The following is a 14384-nucleotide window of genomic DNA, read 5'->3' as shown; positions in this document are numbered from 1 at the left end:
ACACACACACACACACACACACACACACACACACACACACACACCTGTGACGCCTGAGATCTCACACACTCAGATGCACTGATGACACGAGTCTCGTGCGTATGGAGAGTGATTGACAGCTGTTTGCAGCACTCATGAATAATTCAGTGCTTCGGGTCGATATATAGACTGTGTGACGTTTGAGCGAGTTACTTAAGCATGCCAGAAAACGTCTGTGTTTTTAATCTAAAAATTTCAGACATAAAATGAAAGTATTTAAAAAAAAAAATGTATTAATTAATTCATTTAATTTATTTAAGTTAAAATGCAGTGTAACTTGACACTGATAGTTAAAATTAAATAAAAAATTGAACAGGTAAATTTTACCTGTTAAAACAGCAAAGATGTGTTGAATTCAGAACCTCATAAATAAATCATTGCAAAGCAGGGTTATTATACTAAAACCATAAAAATTGCTTGAAATAAAATAAACGTTAACTGAAAAATATATACATATATTTTTTTCAGTTAACGTTTATTTCAAGTAATTTTTTATTTTTTCATTCTTTTATTTCAAGTATTTTTATTTATATTTTATGTACATATGTTTTTAATATAAATGTAAACTTACTTTATTTAGGCAAAGTATTTCTTATTTTTCATTTAAATAAACTTGATGTACTATAATAATTAAACAACAAAACACACTACAAAGCTGCAAAAACTATTTAAAATAATAATGGAAAATATGAAAATAAAAACTATTTTAAAATATTTTAAAAAGACAGTATTAGTGTCTCAGTGACACACAAAATAAACACAAAAGTTATCTTGATATACAAAAACAGCTAAAGTAAACTTTAATAAAACTATAGACAAAAAAAAAAAAAAATACTAAAACTTTAACAAAACAGCTCCACCTGCTGGAGAGTTTAGATTCAGATTCAGCCGCTTGCAATTAACATTTTGCCTCTTGAAGACTTCTGTATGTAAATGAGCTCTCTTTTGATTGGCTGACCTTTTCATATGTGAATGCTTATTTGTGGCTGTGGCATTGGGCCAGTGTGAGCTGAATAAATCACATCTAGATGCAGAACTCCTTGAACTGGTGTGTTTTTGCAGCCATTCTTTCCGCGCTGAAGAACCTGCAGGAGAAGATCCGTCATCTGGAGCTGGAGCGATGTGATGCTCAGCAGAAGCTCCAGACCATCTCCAGAGAATCCACACACTCAGACCACAGACACACAAACCACGGTGAGCGTGTGATTTCATCCACACACATGCTATTTATGTGCTATTATAGTATTCACTCATGGTTTCAATGTTTTACATTTACATTTATTGATTTAGCAGACTTACAGTTGGGGAATAATCAAGCGATTCTTCTTAAAGAGGCAGACAGACACAGGACGTGCTTGTAATACCAAGTTTCAAGCATTGTTCAAATAAGTACAAGCTAGACAGAGAAAGATTAAAGAAAAGAAAACGTTTTTTTTTATTTTTAAGGATGAAGTCAGATAGTGACGAAAGAGGTGAGTTTTCAGCTGTCGCTTGAAAAATTGTCAGGTTGAAAAGAAAGATAGAGCTGTGTGTCATAACATTTAAATTGAACTTTTAGTAATGATGTGCCTTTTAAAATTTTATTACTTTTCTAATATATATTAAATATTTAGTTATATTATAGTTAGTTGCCAAGGCAACATTTTATTTTCTATTTTTGACAAAAAAAAAAATAAATAATGTAATTTTCATATTAATAAGCATTTCTTATTTTTTTTATATTTTATATAAGCATTTATTTTTTTTATATTTATCTTTTACATTTAATTTTAGAGTAAGTTTTATTGATTTTGTTATGTGGCATTTTTATTAATTAGTTTTTTGGATTATTATTTTTTTTATATTAAGTTAAATAAATCATTTACATAAATTATGTTTATATATAATAATTCAATACAGGTTAATTTTTAATTCAGTTTTAGTGATTTTAGTACTTCAACTTGGTTATTTTATTTCAGTTACTTGGGCAACATTTCAAATGTTTTCATTTAACATTTATATTGTACTAATTTTGTTACATGCTTTTGGTTACATGCATTTTTATTATAATAATGTTTTACAATTATTTTTAATAATATATTTCTTTTTTTAGTAATTTTAGTTGCCAAGGTAACATTTTAAGTTTAAGTTTTTCATGTAATGTTTATTTTTTACATTTTATTTCAGCTTTATTTCAGTTGCCGGAAATTATTTTTAATACTTTTAGCTTTAGGTTACCACGATTGACACAGATCTTTATTCCCAGCCTTACATTTACAGTAAATGTACAGTAAAATGTCTGTCTGTGTAGATCTGCTCTCTCAGCTGTCTGCGGCCGAGACTCGATGCTCACGCTTGGAGAAACAGTTGGAGCACATGAGGAAGACTGTGAGAAACACCGAATCGGACAGAAGCGCTGTGCTGCGCCGACAGGTGCGTCACACACACACAGAACCCGCTGCAACAGGTGTGTGTGTGTGTGTTAATGTGCTGTGTGTGTTGTGCAGGTGTCTCTGGAGCGTCTGGGTTCAGCGGATTGGGCCGATGTTCAGCTAAAGCTGCAGAAGCTGGATCTGCTGGAGCAGGAGTATTATCGGCTGACGGAGACTCAGAGCGCCGCCGAGAGGAAGATCAGACAGCTGGAGAGGAAACTACAGGAAGAGGAGCATCAGAGGAAACTGGTGCAGGACAAAGCAGCTCAGGTTCGTCTCTCTGTCAGTTAGGGCTGGAACAATAAATCGATGCATCGCCAATAGATTAATGATTCTTTGGGATGTAACAATATCCAAATCTCACGATACGATAATATCATGATATGAAGTCCACGATACGATATTTATTGCGATATTTACAACAAAAAAAAAGACAAATGAAGAATTGGAAAAAAATTTTATTTTGTACATTTTAAAGTTAAATTACGCTATCTAATGCACTTTGAGAGTCAAAATTAAGAGCTCCAACCCATGTTCTTAACTAAGTCAGGAAAAAGTCTCGTACCTGAACTTTAAAGGGACTCAACCCTCTTTTTATTTGTGATATAGTGTCTCAGTCTAAAATACAGTCACACTGGTGTTTTAGGAAGCCAAACAAATTAGAATATAATAATAATAACAACAACAATGACAGTAATATAGCCATATATTAACAATTGCGCTGTAAGATAAATTAAAATTAATATTTCATAGGAGTACTATTTTTGCTTTACACTACATTAGGGAAATTACAATACTTCTTTCCTAATTTCTACACTTGAAAGAGATATTTTGTGAGCTTTTTTTTTTTTTGTGATAACTGGCAACGCTTCACCTGCAGCTTTAATCAAGAGAGGGAAGAGTTCAATAGTGACTAGAAGGAGAGCAGCAGTATGCATACACTTGAACATAAAATAATCATTCATACAGTTTGAAAAGGTTGAAGCGAATTACAAGGGTGTTCATAGAGGGCTGTGTTTACATTAATCTTGCGTCATAAAAGCATAAAAGCCAAGGTGCAAGTACATTTAACCTCTTACACGACTCAGCCGAATGCACAAGCGCTCTTCTTTGTGAGCATTGGAGTGTGCAGTTAAAAACTAGTCTAGAGCGCCATCTGCTGTTAGAAACTAAGCTCAGAATCGATTCCAGAGAGAATTGCGACGCATTCCGAAAATCTCAGAATCAATCCACGATGCATCGTGATGTTAACTGTGTCTATCTGTTCTGTGGTCAGTTGCAGACGGGTCTAGAAGCCAATCGTCTGCTCATCCAGTCTGTGTCTCCACGTCCACATAAATCCAGCAGAATCAAACCAAAGAAGCTCTCAGCAAAGGTAAACGAGCACAGACAGATCTGATTCTTCTAACGCATTTACTTAATACAAACTACTTAAGAGGTGGGGATATGATGTCAACTGCAGTAAGAAATAACATCACAATATAGTAATCCTGCTTGAAATCTGAGATGTTACTAATTAAATTTAAAGCCATATGATATATTTCTCAACATCATCGCTTAAATGACTGCTAATGTTAAATTCACACTAGGCTCTTTTAGGGTTGCAAAAAGGTGGAAAATTTCCAGTCAATTTCAGAAACATTCCAGAAATTATGGAAACTTTCCATGATTTTTTGGAATATTCCAGGGATTTTTGGAAAGTTTCCGGAAATTTACCGGAAATTTGCAACCCTAGGCTCTTTGACATCCGGCTAATTTTCACTTCAGACAACTAATGGTATCATTATTGACGCTTTTGAGAATTATACCCTCTTGCATAGAACAAAACCAACCAATATTTAAATCTCGTAATAAAAAACAACTGATATTTAAATCTTATAATTGAAAAAACGACAGATATTGTAATCTCATAATAGAACAAAATTGGCTGATATTTAAATCTCGTAATAGAACAAAACTGACCAATATTTTAGTCTCATAATAGACCAAAAATGACCGATATTTAAACCTCATAATAGAACAAAACTGACCGATATTTCAATCTCATAATAGACCAAAACTGACTGACTATTTCAGTTTTGTAATAGAACAGAATTGGACAACATTTAAATCTTGTAATATAACAAAACTGACCGATATTTACATTTCGTAATAGAACAAAACTGTTTAGAAAAAAACTGTAATAGAACAAAACTGAGTGATCTTTAAATATTTTAGTAGAACAAAACAAACTGATATTTAAATTTTGTAACAGAACAAAACCAGATGACATTTCAATGTCGTTATAGAACCAAATCAAACGATATTTCAATCTCTTAATAGAACAAAATTGACTGATATTTAAATCTCGTAATAGAACAGAACCAACCAATATTTCATTGTTTTAAAACAAAACTGGATGACATTTCAATGTTGTTCTAAAACCAAATCAACCGATATTTAAATCTTGCAACAGAACAAAACTGACCAATATTTCAATGTTGTTATAAAAGTAAATGAACAGTATTTAAATCTCATAATAGAACAATACCGACCGATATTTAAATCTTGTAATAGAACCAGACTGACATATTTAAATATTTTAATAGAACAAAAACCGATATTTAAATTTTGTAACAGAACAAAACCAGATGACATTGTAGTCGTTATAGATCAATGTCAATGTCGTTACAGAACAAAACCAACCAATGTTTAATTTTTCGTAATTTAGATCAAAAGCAACTGATATTTCAGTGTAGAACAAAACTGACCAATATTTTAATCTTGTAACACAACAAAATAGATTACATTTCAATGTTGTTACAGAATCAAATCAACCAATATTTCAGTCTCATAATAGAACAAAACTGACCGATATTTCAATGTTGTTAAATAACAAAACCAACTGACATTTAATTTTTGTAATATAGAACAAAAGCTACTGATATTTCAATGTTGTTATAGAACCAAATCAACCGATATTTCAATCTCATAATAGAACACAACCGACCGATATTTCAATGTTGTTATAGAACAAAACCAACTGACATTTCATTTTTGTAATATAGAACAAAAGCTACTGATATTTCAATGTTGTTATAGAACCAAATCAACCGATATTTCAATATCATAATAGAACACAACCGACCGATATTTCAATGTTGTTATAGAACAAAACCAACTGACATTTCATTTTTGTAATATAGAACAAAAGCTACTGATATTTCAATGTTGTTATAGAACCAAATCAACCGATATTTCAATATCATAATAGAACACAACCGACCGATATTTCAATGTTGTTATAGAACAAAACCAACTGACATTTCATTTTTGTAATATAGAACAAAAGCTACTGATATTTCAATGTTGTTATAGAACCAAATCAACCGATATTTCAATATCATAATAGAACACAACCGACCGATATTTCAATGTTGTTACAGAACCGAATCAACCGATATTTCAATCTCATAATAGAACACAACCTACCGATATTTCAGTGTTGTTATAGAACAAAACCAACTGACATTTAATTTTTGTAATATAGAATAAAAGCTACTGATATGTCAGTGTTGTTATAGAACAAAGCTGACCAATATTTTAATCTTGTAATACAACAAAATAGAATAAATTTCAATGTTGTTATAGAACCAAATCAACCGATATTTCAATCTCATAATAGAACAAAACCGACCGATATTTCAATGTTGTTGTTAGAACAAAACTGACCGATATTTTAATCTCATAATAGAAAAAAACGGCTAACATTTAAATCTGTAAAGCATCTGAGATGAGCTGCTCATGTATGAATTCTCCTGTGTTTCTGCAGAAACATCCTTCGCAGTCGCAGCCGCATTACAGACTCAGTCTGGGAGACGTGCCGTTTGTGACCGGGACGGTAAAGACACAAACACCGTGTTTTACACTATAACATTTGATTTTATTCCCACGTTAATCATGGATTTTTCATTTTTTTTTGGTTTTTCATGATTATTTCTGACCCTTATACTGTCCCTACCATTACATTTGAAGTTATTTTTATGACAAATCAGAGGATGTTTGATATGGAGCAGTATTGTGGATGTTAACGAGTCTGTGTGTCTTCAGTCGACAGGCTCGAGTCACTCTGTGCGAGCAAACGTCCAGCACGTCCTTCATCTCATGAAGCAGCATCATCCTCAGCTGTGTAATGAGCGAGTGCTGGGACACGCCCCCTCCACCAATCACAGCAGTAGCTCCTCCTCTTCCTCTTCCTGTGGGGAGGAGCTGTCAGAGCTGCTGCTGACGCTGCAGGACGAGTTTGGACACATGAACTTGTGAGGATTGCATTTGTTTCCACCCTCTCTTGGACCAGTGTTACTATCGTTAACTAAAACTAAAAATGTTGCATTGAAATAAAATAAATGTTAACTAAAATAAAATATAAATTTTATTTTATTTTTTTTATTTCAATTAATTGCCAAGGTCAACATTTCTAATTTTTTAGGTTAACTGTTGTATGTGACATACTATTATAATTAAAAAAAATATTTTTATTCTTATATTTTCCGCTTTCATGTTAATTTTAGTTAAAGTTTAAGTAATTTTGTTGCATGTTTTTGTCATTTTTATTAGTTTTTTTTAAATGTCTATGTAGAATTTTTTTTTTTCAATAGTTTTAGTTATTTTAGTACATCAAGTTAAACCAAATGAAAATGCTAAATGTTGACATGGAAAAATCACTGTTTTATAAATTGTATTTTATTTTAGATTTTTTTTTTTTTTCAGGTAACTTTTTTTATGGTTTTGGTTTTAGTTTTAAAAAACTATAATAACCCTGACTTGAAGTACTAAAATGACTAAATCAAAAAATAAAACAATTAAACTAAAACTGAAATAAAAAATAATAACAAATAATTAAAGTTAACAAAGACAAATAAACAACAAAAACTAATAAACTCACAAAACCGACTAATAAACTGATAACACACATTTTATTATTAAAACTTAAATATACAAATAAAAGTTAATAGACAATATTAATAAATACTATAAAAACACTACTTTAATGATGCTAAAATCAAATTTTAGGCTTGGTTAAAGGGACAATTTACCAAAAATGAACATTCTGTTAATAATTATGTAAATAAATAAAATAACTCAAATTGTTCACACACTTCATATTTTAATGATATGAAATGATTTGCAGACTGAATTTAATAGATTACACATGCATGACAACATTTGGATTTGGTTTGTGTGAGGCGATGTTGCCAGCTTCAGTGCTTTGAAAGAGTGAATCATTTTGTGAAGCGATTCATTCAGTTGATTCAGAGATTCAAAAAGCTTAGTTTCTCCCAATGCTAGTGTTCGACAAACTGTCAAGCTCCAAAAATGACATTAAGTCATTAAACATTTACATAAAGGTTCTGCGAAAATCTCCTTTCATGTTGCTTATAAGAAAATAACAGTGTACAGGTTTGGAACAAACAGGAGGCTGAGTCAGATGAGTTTTAGGTGAACCGTTCCTCTAACAGACAGGTTCTGTTGCTGAATGCTGATTCAGTGATGCTGTGTGAGTGTGTGTAACTGTAAGCGGTGTGTGTTGTGTTTGTGTGTCAGCGAGCAGCAGGAATTGGCCAAACGGATCCAGTCGTGTGGTTCGGATCGCTTGCGGCGGGATCTGGAGCGTGAGATGGAGACGCTCGTGAAGAGGATGGAGAATAAAGCAGAACAGATCGCTAAAGTCCGGCGACATCAAACTCAGGTAACACAATGCAACTGAAGATACATGTATACTGTAAAAGCAGCTCATGGTAGAAGTACAGTATCGGCTCACCAAGACTGCATTTATTTGATCAAGAATACAGTAAAATAGTGAATTATTACAATTTAAAACAGCTGTCTTCTCTGTGAATATCTGTTAAACTGTAATGTATTCCTGTGATCAAAAGCTGTATTTTCAGCATCATTACTCCAGTCTTCAGTGTCACATGATCTTCAGAAATCATTCTAATATGCTGATTTGCTGCTCAAGAAACATTTCTGATTATTAGTTTTGAAAAATGCACATTTTTAAATTATTTTTCAGGATTCACAGATGAATAGAAAGTTCTAAAGTACAGCGTTTATTTGAAATAGAAATCTACTGTAACATTATAAATGACTTTACTGGCACTTTTAAGCAATTTAATGCGTCCTTGATTAATACAAGTGTATTTTTAAGCAGCACAACTGTTTTTAACATTGATAATAATCAGAGATGTTTCTTGAGCAGCAAATCAGCATATTAGAATGATTTCTGAAGATCATGTGACACTGAAGACTGGAGTAATGATGCTGAAAATTCAGAAATAAATTAGTTTAACGTATATTCACATTGAAAACAGCTGTTAATATTTACATTATTTTTACTGTATTTTTGACCAATAAAAGCAAAAGATTGTACTTTCTTGACGGCTAGTTTTAGTGCCAAGCGCTCCCTGATCTGATGGTTTGTGTGTCACAGTGTGTTCAGCAGAGCGACGGCGGAGGACAGATGAAAGTCTGGAGTCGCTCGGTCAAAGCCAGACCTGGTGAGCGCAGTCGAGACAGTCTGCGTCTGCTGAAAGACATGCGCTCGCTGCAGACCTCACTGCGCAGCTGGGAATACTGAGAGGGTCAGGGTCACACAAACACGTCCAGGTCAAAGGTCAGCCCAAAATCAAAAAAAGAAAGATTACTTTCATGACAATTTGTAGTTCTGTAATGCTGTTTTTTATGATAGATATATATATACATATTCATTTTAATCACTTAAATAGACATCAATGCAGTAAAAGCAAAAGAGATTTTTTTTTGCATTACAAAATTGGCTTAAAATTCTTAAAATAATGTCAGAATGCAGAGAATCTTATTGTTCCTAAAGCAGCTCTGATTTTGTTCTGTTTATGCAGAATATCATTTCTTTCATTTGTTTGATGCGTTTAACCCTTTGAACATCTTATTTGATCACTTTTTTTTTTTTTTTTTTTTTTTTTTTTTTCATAGTTTTTCCAGATGTTTGATTTATTTGGAAAACAAATGATGTTCGATGACGAGCCGAACAGAATCTGAATTCTGAAGACGAGGCTCTCTGAAAAATCCAGAAACATTATTGTTTATTAGTATTTTTCATTTTTATTACATGAAGTATTTCTGGAGCAGAATAAAGGACAGACTGATTTGAAACAAAAAATAATAATTACCCAGAATTCCTGTGCAGCTGTGTTTGGTAGCACTTTACAGTAAGATCTCATTTGTTAACATTAGTAAACACATTAACTAACATCCACTTACAACTTCTATTAATGTTACTGAATTTTTTCGTATTTATTTCAGTTTTCAGTGCATTAATATTAAAGAGATAAAACATTTGATCTTAATTTTTTTTTGAAGATTTTTATTGTCAGTTCATATCAACTAATGAAGGTATCTAATGCTAGCAAATGGAACCTTACTGTAAAGTGTTACTTTTTTTAAACTAATTTAAACTTGCTCTTCAGTGTTTCAGGTTTATGATCTTTTCAACATTCCAAAGATTCCAGCATTTTTTTTTTTTTTTTGGTAAAATGATTCGGCTTTTATTATAATGTTTACATGTTTCTGTTGGCAGTCATTCTGTTTGTTTCCATGATAGAGTGAAATGTGAGTGCTTTAATGAATATATATGATGGATTTTATTTAAAGATGCAGTCGATTTTAGTGTGTGTGTGTGTGTGTGTGTGTGTGTGATGCGATGCACCGGTGCTCAGACTCTTGCGTTGTGTGAGAATGACTTTAAATATGTTTGAAATATTTATTTTTACAGCACTGAATAAAACCAAAATGAATGACGTGTTTGTGATTTGTTTGTTTCAACTGAGACGCCAAGAGTTTATTTGAACGAAACCTTTTATTTCTTCATTCATAATCCTCATGTAAGTTAAAGACAATGATCTGTACAGAATATCTACACACACACGTGTCTCCAGACAGACTTTCAGAAAAACCAACGGCAAACCATTCTCACTTCATAGAATTCTGTAACACTTTACAATAAAGTCTCATTTATTAGCATTAATATTTAGCTAACACGAGCAATAATTTTTTTGCAGCACTTACTAATAATAAAAAAAAGTTTAGTGTTAGTTGATGCATTAATTTTAACAGATGCTTGATTTAAAAATGTGTTTGTTAATGTTACAATAAATTCTGTATCATTAGTTACATTTAAAACTAGTATAATAGTCATAAATAAAAATAATATTACAGTGTTTTACAAGAAAATATTTTAGTCTTTCCACTTCAGAATTGTTTATTGAATGTTACTCGCTTTTTTTGTAATTATTTGTGAAATTTACTAGTGCGTGAAAATGGTTTTAACACCTTTTTTTTAAGTGTAGTTAATGTTAACTAATTTGGTTGACTAATGTTGAGAAGCTTTTCAAATTGATTTTAAAAATGTATTCATAAATGTTGAAATGAATAAATTCTGCAAAGTATCATTAATTGTTACAGTGTAAAAATAGTTGTAGAGTTGTAAACCGAAAACATTACTGGAATTGTTCCTTTGTTTTTAATTTTTATACTATTTTATTCTTTCTACTTTGACAATTGTCAATGTTTTATTTTAAGTTTCTTTGTAATTATTGCGAGTCAAAATTGTTTCAACAACAAATACATTTTTAATGTTAACTAATGTTGTTAAGAAATGTTAATGTTAAGCTTTGTACTTCTGATTTGAAAACACGTGCATGATTTGTATTTATTTTTGATTACGTTGCACTTCATGTTAAGAGATGCTTTTAAACGTTTGGTTTTAGAACTAGATTTGTATATTTTGAAATTGGATTCATAAATGCTGTAGAAGTATTGATCATTGTTAGTTCATGTTAACCGATGTAGTTAAAAATTAACTTTATTGTAACGTATTAGCAATGTCTTTCATTGTTCTGTCATAAACATGGAAGAAATAATTCTATTTTTCAACCTTCAAGAATCAGAATCAATCCATATATACTTGCTACAAATTCAGTGTTTATCGTTTATCATGTGGTAGATTTCATAAACCAACCCATCAGTAGATTCAGTCGTGAGAAAAACATTCTACAGAGAGCCGTCTATGAATGGCACGAGAGAATGTTTTTATTCCAACCAAAAGAAAAACTATGTTATTTACCGTCACCTACAGGTACAAACGTGTACAAATACTAGAAAATAGATTCATTAAATCGAAGTGTGTGTGTAAAAAGTAATAATTTAGAAATGGATGTTATGTACACAAGGCGACGCAAAAAACACTTATTGCACAAGAAAACAATAGCATAATATCTGTAATCATTATTAACTTAAGAAATAGGAAACTCTATAAGAAAGCATTTAAATTTTTTAAAGTTGGCTGCCAGCATGAAGTCTTTTTATATTTTTCTTTTCTTTCAAATACAGCAGGTCAGAACTCATCTAAAATAAATAAATACAAATTTGCATGAAGACATGTTTTTAGGACCATTATAACAGTAATTTTTCATTATGACATTAATTTAATGAAAAAAAAATATATATATATATATATTACAATGATATTGGTCTTAAAAACAGGCTTAATATTTAATGCAATATTTTAATCATAAAATTTGATGTAACTTATTTTATTCTTTTGATTTTGTTGTGAAATATGATGGAGTTTTCTGTGAAATTGACACTCCACTGCAGGTTAATATTAAACTGACATCAGGTTAAATCATAAAACTGACATCACTCTGTTTTCTGTTCCTTTGCAGATTTTGGCAAATGCACTTACAGTCACACCTGTGCAAACACACATTTACACACGGCAAATAGATATCTCTATATATCCATGTAGCTTCAGAGCTGTACATAGAAAGGCCGAACGTTTTTATACATAGATCTCTTTTAAAGTCACTCAGGAAGGCAACGCAAACATTTGTAAGGCAAGATCCATTTGACGCACACATTCTGCCATCCTGAGAAAGAAAAGTGTGAGGGCCGCATAGCCCTTTAAAACACAACTATATGTACAGAGCTTCGAAAAGTTTCTCCACGACGGTTTCAGAAGGTCTTCGGGGTCCGTGTGTTTTCACGCCTGTCGTCACACACGCTCTAATCGCTCGCTGCTCGCTTGACTGAGATTTCCAATGATTGGTTTTGGGATTTCGGGAATGGAGAAATGTTGTTGTGTTGCGTTTTTCTGTGTAAACAGGGAGAACTGACGTCTGAGGGGCGAAATTGGTTGAAAAAAGATTAATTATCCAAAGATGTGTTTCGTCTGACAATTTCTGTACGCTGAGGACGCAGAAAAGAAAACAGTGACTTAGTTTTTCTTGTAGTATTTCAATTTGCTTCTGTTTGGATGTGCAACAAAATAACAACTACTAAAAAAACATTCTAAAAATGTAACATTGGGCAGCTGGAAAATCAGGCTGCTGGAATTATTACATATTCTACAAATGTAACAGAATGCTGGAATTCTTACAAGTTCTAGAAATGTAACACCAGGCTGCTGGAATTGTTACAGGTTTAAAATGTAACACTGGGCTCCCAGGATTGTTACAAGATTAAATTTTTTTTTTTTAAAGTAACACCAGGCTGCTGGAATTGTTACAAGTTCTAGAAATGTAACACCAGGCTGCTGGAATTGTTACAAGTTCTAGAAATGTAACACCAGGCTGCTGGAATTGTTACAGGTTTAAACATGCAACACTGGGCTCCCAGGATTGTTACAAGATTTTAAAAAATGTAACATCAGGCTGCTGTAATTGTTACAAGTTCTAAAAATGTAACGCTTGGCAGCAGGAATTATTACAAGTTCTAAAAACCGTGACACTGGCTGCTGGAATTGTTACAAGTTCTAGAAATGTAACACTGGTCTGCTAGAATTGTTACAAGTTGTAAAAATGTAACACCAAGCAGCAGGAAGTATTACAAGCTCTAAAACAGCAACACCAGGCTTCTGGAATTGTTACAAGCTTCAAAAACGTAACACTGTAACACCAGGCAGCTGGAACTGTTACAAGTTCTAAAAACGTAACACTGATTTAAACGTATCACCAGACACCTGTAATTGTTACAACTTTTAAAAATGTAACACTGGGCTGCTGGAATTCTTATATTTTATTCATCTAGTTGTTTAAGTGAAATATGATTTTTCATTTAGAATAAAATGTTTAGCTATTACAATGGGGCCACTGAGAATATAACTTTTTCAGTCCAAATGTCTGCGTAACATTACACACTCCGCCGACTGCGCAGCACCATCCATCGTCCTTCATCGTGCAAAACGGCAAAAAGGAAACAACGAACCTTTCCTCAAAGCCTCGTCGGTAACTACGGAATTTTACCAAGATACAATCCGTCAGGTGACCTTTGCCCTAGCGACGTCATTGGTCGTGTTTGTCGCAGTCGTCGTCCAGGCAACCGTTCATGCGATGCGAATCGTCTCCGAAGGCGCCTTGAGACTGCAGCAGCTCGAATTCCTCGTCCAGAAAGTCCAGCGAGTTGTTGCTCGGTAGTCCGCGGATGGTGAACTTGTGCGAGACTTTGGCCCACTGCTCGCGGTTGGCGGCCACGCGCTCGTAAAGCTCGGCCGAACGTGGGAAAATCTCCTGCAGGAGCCTGAAAGAAAGCCAGCAGAGTTACGTTAAACTCTAGAGCTGGGGCCTCATTTATAAAATGTTGCGCCAATGTAGTCAATGTGACCCTGGAGCACAAAAGCAGTCATAAGCAGCACAGGTATATTTGTAGCAATAGCCAACAATAGGTTGAATAGAATAGACCCAACTATGGGTCAAAATTATCCATTTTTCATTTATGCCAAAAATATATCAAATACTAGTATATATCAAAACTAGTAATATGCATTGCTAAGAACTTCATTTGAACAACTTTAAAGACGATTTTTCTCAATATTTAGATTTTTTTGCACCCTCAGATTCCAGATTTTCAAATAGTTGTATC

The 14384-nt window shown here is 32.7% G+C and overlaps 2 protein-coding genes across 4 annotated transcripts in view; one reads left to right on the top strand and one right to left on the bottom strand.

The window, feature by feature from the left end:
• Nucleotides 1-14384, top strand: part of cep57 (centrosomal protein 57) — a 24717-nt gene that overhangs the window by 1125 nt on the left and 9208 nt on the right. The window contains exons 3-11 of one of the 3 annotated variants that reach the window (XR_001633314.1): nt 1102-1233; nt 2330-2451; nt 2526-2720; nt 3727-3825; nt 6262-6330; nt 6540-6748; nt 8034-8178; nt 8920-9102; nt 9441-10392. Coding sequence is in view for 2 of the 3 variants with exons in the window: in XM_016478283.1 (XP_016333769.1) it covers nt 1102-1233; nt 2330-2451; nt 2526-2720; nt 3727-3825; nt 6262-6330; nt 6540-6748; nt 8034-8178; nt 8920-9066 (1118 nt within the window). In the remaining variant the exon portion in view is untranslated. Of the gene's footprint in view, nt 1-1101; nt 1234-2329; nt 2452-2525; nt 2721-3726; nt 3826-6261; nt 6331-6539; nt 6749-8033; nt 8179-8919; nt 9103-9440; nt 11017-14384 lie in introns of those variants that run through there. The other 2 variants (XM_016478283.1, XM_016478284.1) reach the window with 2 other exon arrangements.
• LOC107681906 (cGMP-dependent 3',5'-cyclic phosphodiesterase-like) overlaps nt 11956-14384 on the bottom strand; it is a 37848-nt gene continuing 35419 nt past the window's right edge. The window contains 1 exon segment of the mRNA XM_016478278.1: nt 11956-14042. Within this exon segment, the coding sequence (XP_016333764.1) occupies nt 13808-14042 (235 nt within the window). The 3' untranslated portion in view covers nt 11956-13807.

Source organism: Sinocyclocheilus anshuiensis, unplaced genomic scaffold (genome assembly GCF_001515605.1).
Source record: "Sinocyclocheilus anshuiensis isolate Anshui unplaced genomic scaffold, SAMN03320099.WGS_v1.1 scaffold1390, whole genome shotgun sequence".
NCBI lineage: Eukaryota > Metazoa > Chordata > Actinopteri > Cypriniformes > Cyprinidae > Sinocyclocheilus > Sinocyclocheilus anshuiensis.
Note: the sequence above shows the minus strand (reverse complement) of the source record. Positions and strands in the feature narration are given on the sequence as shown.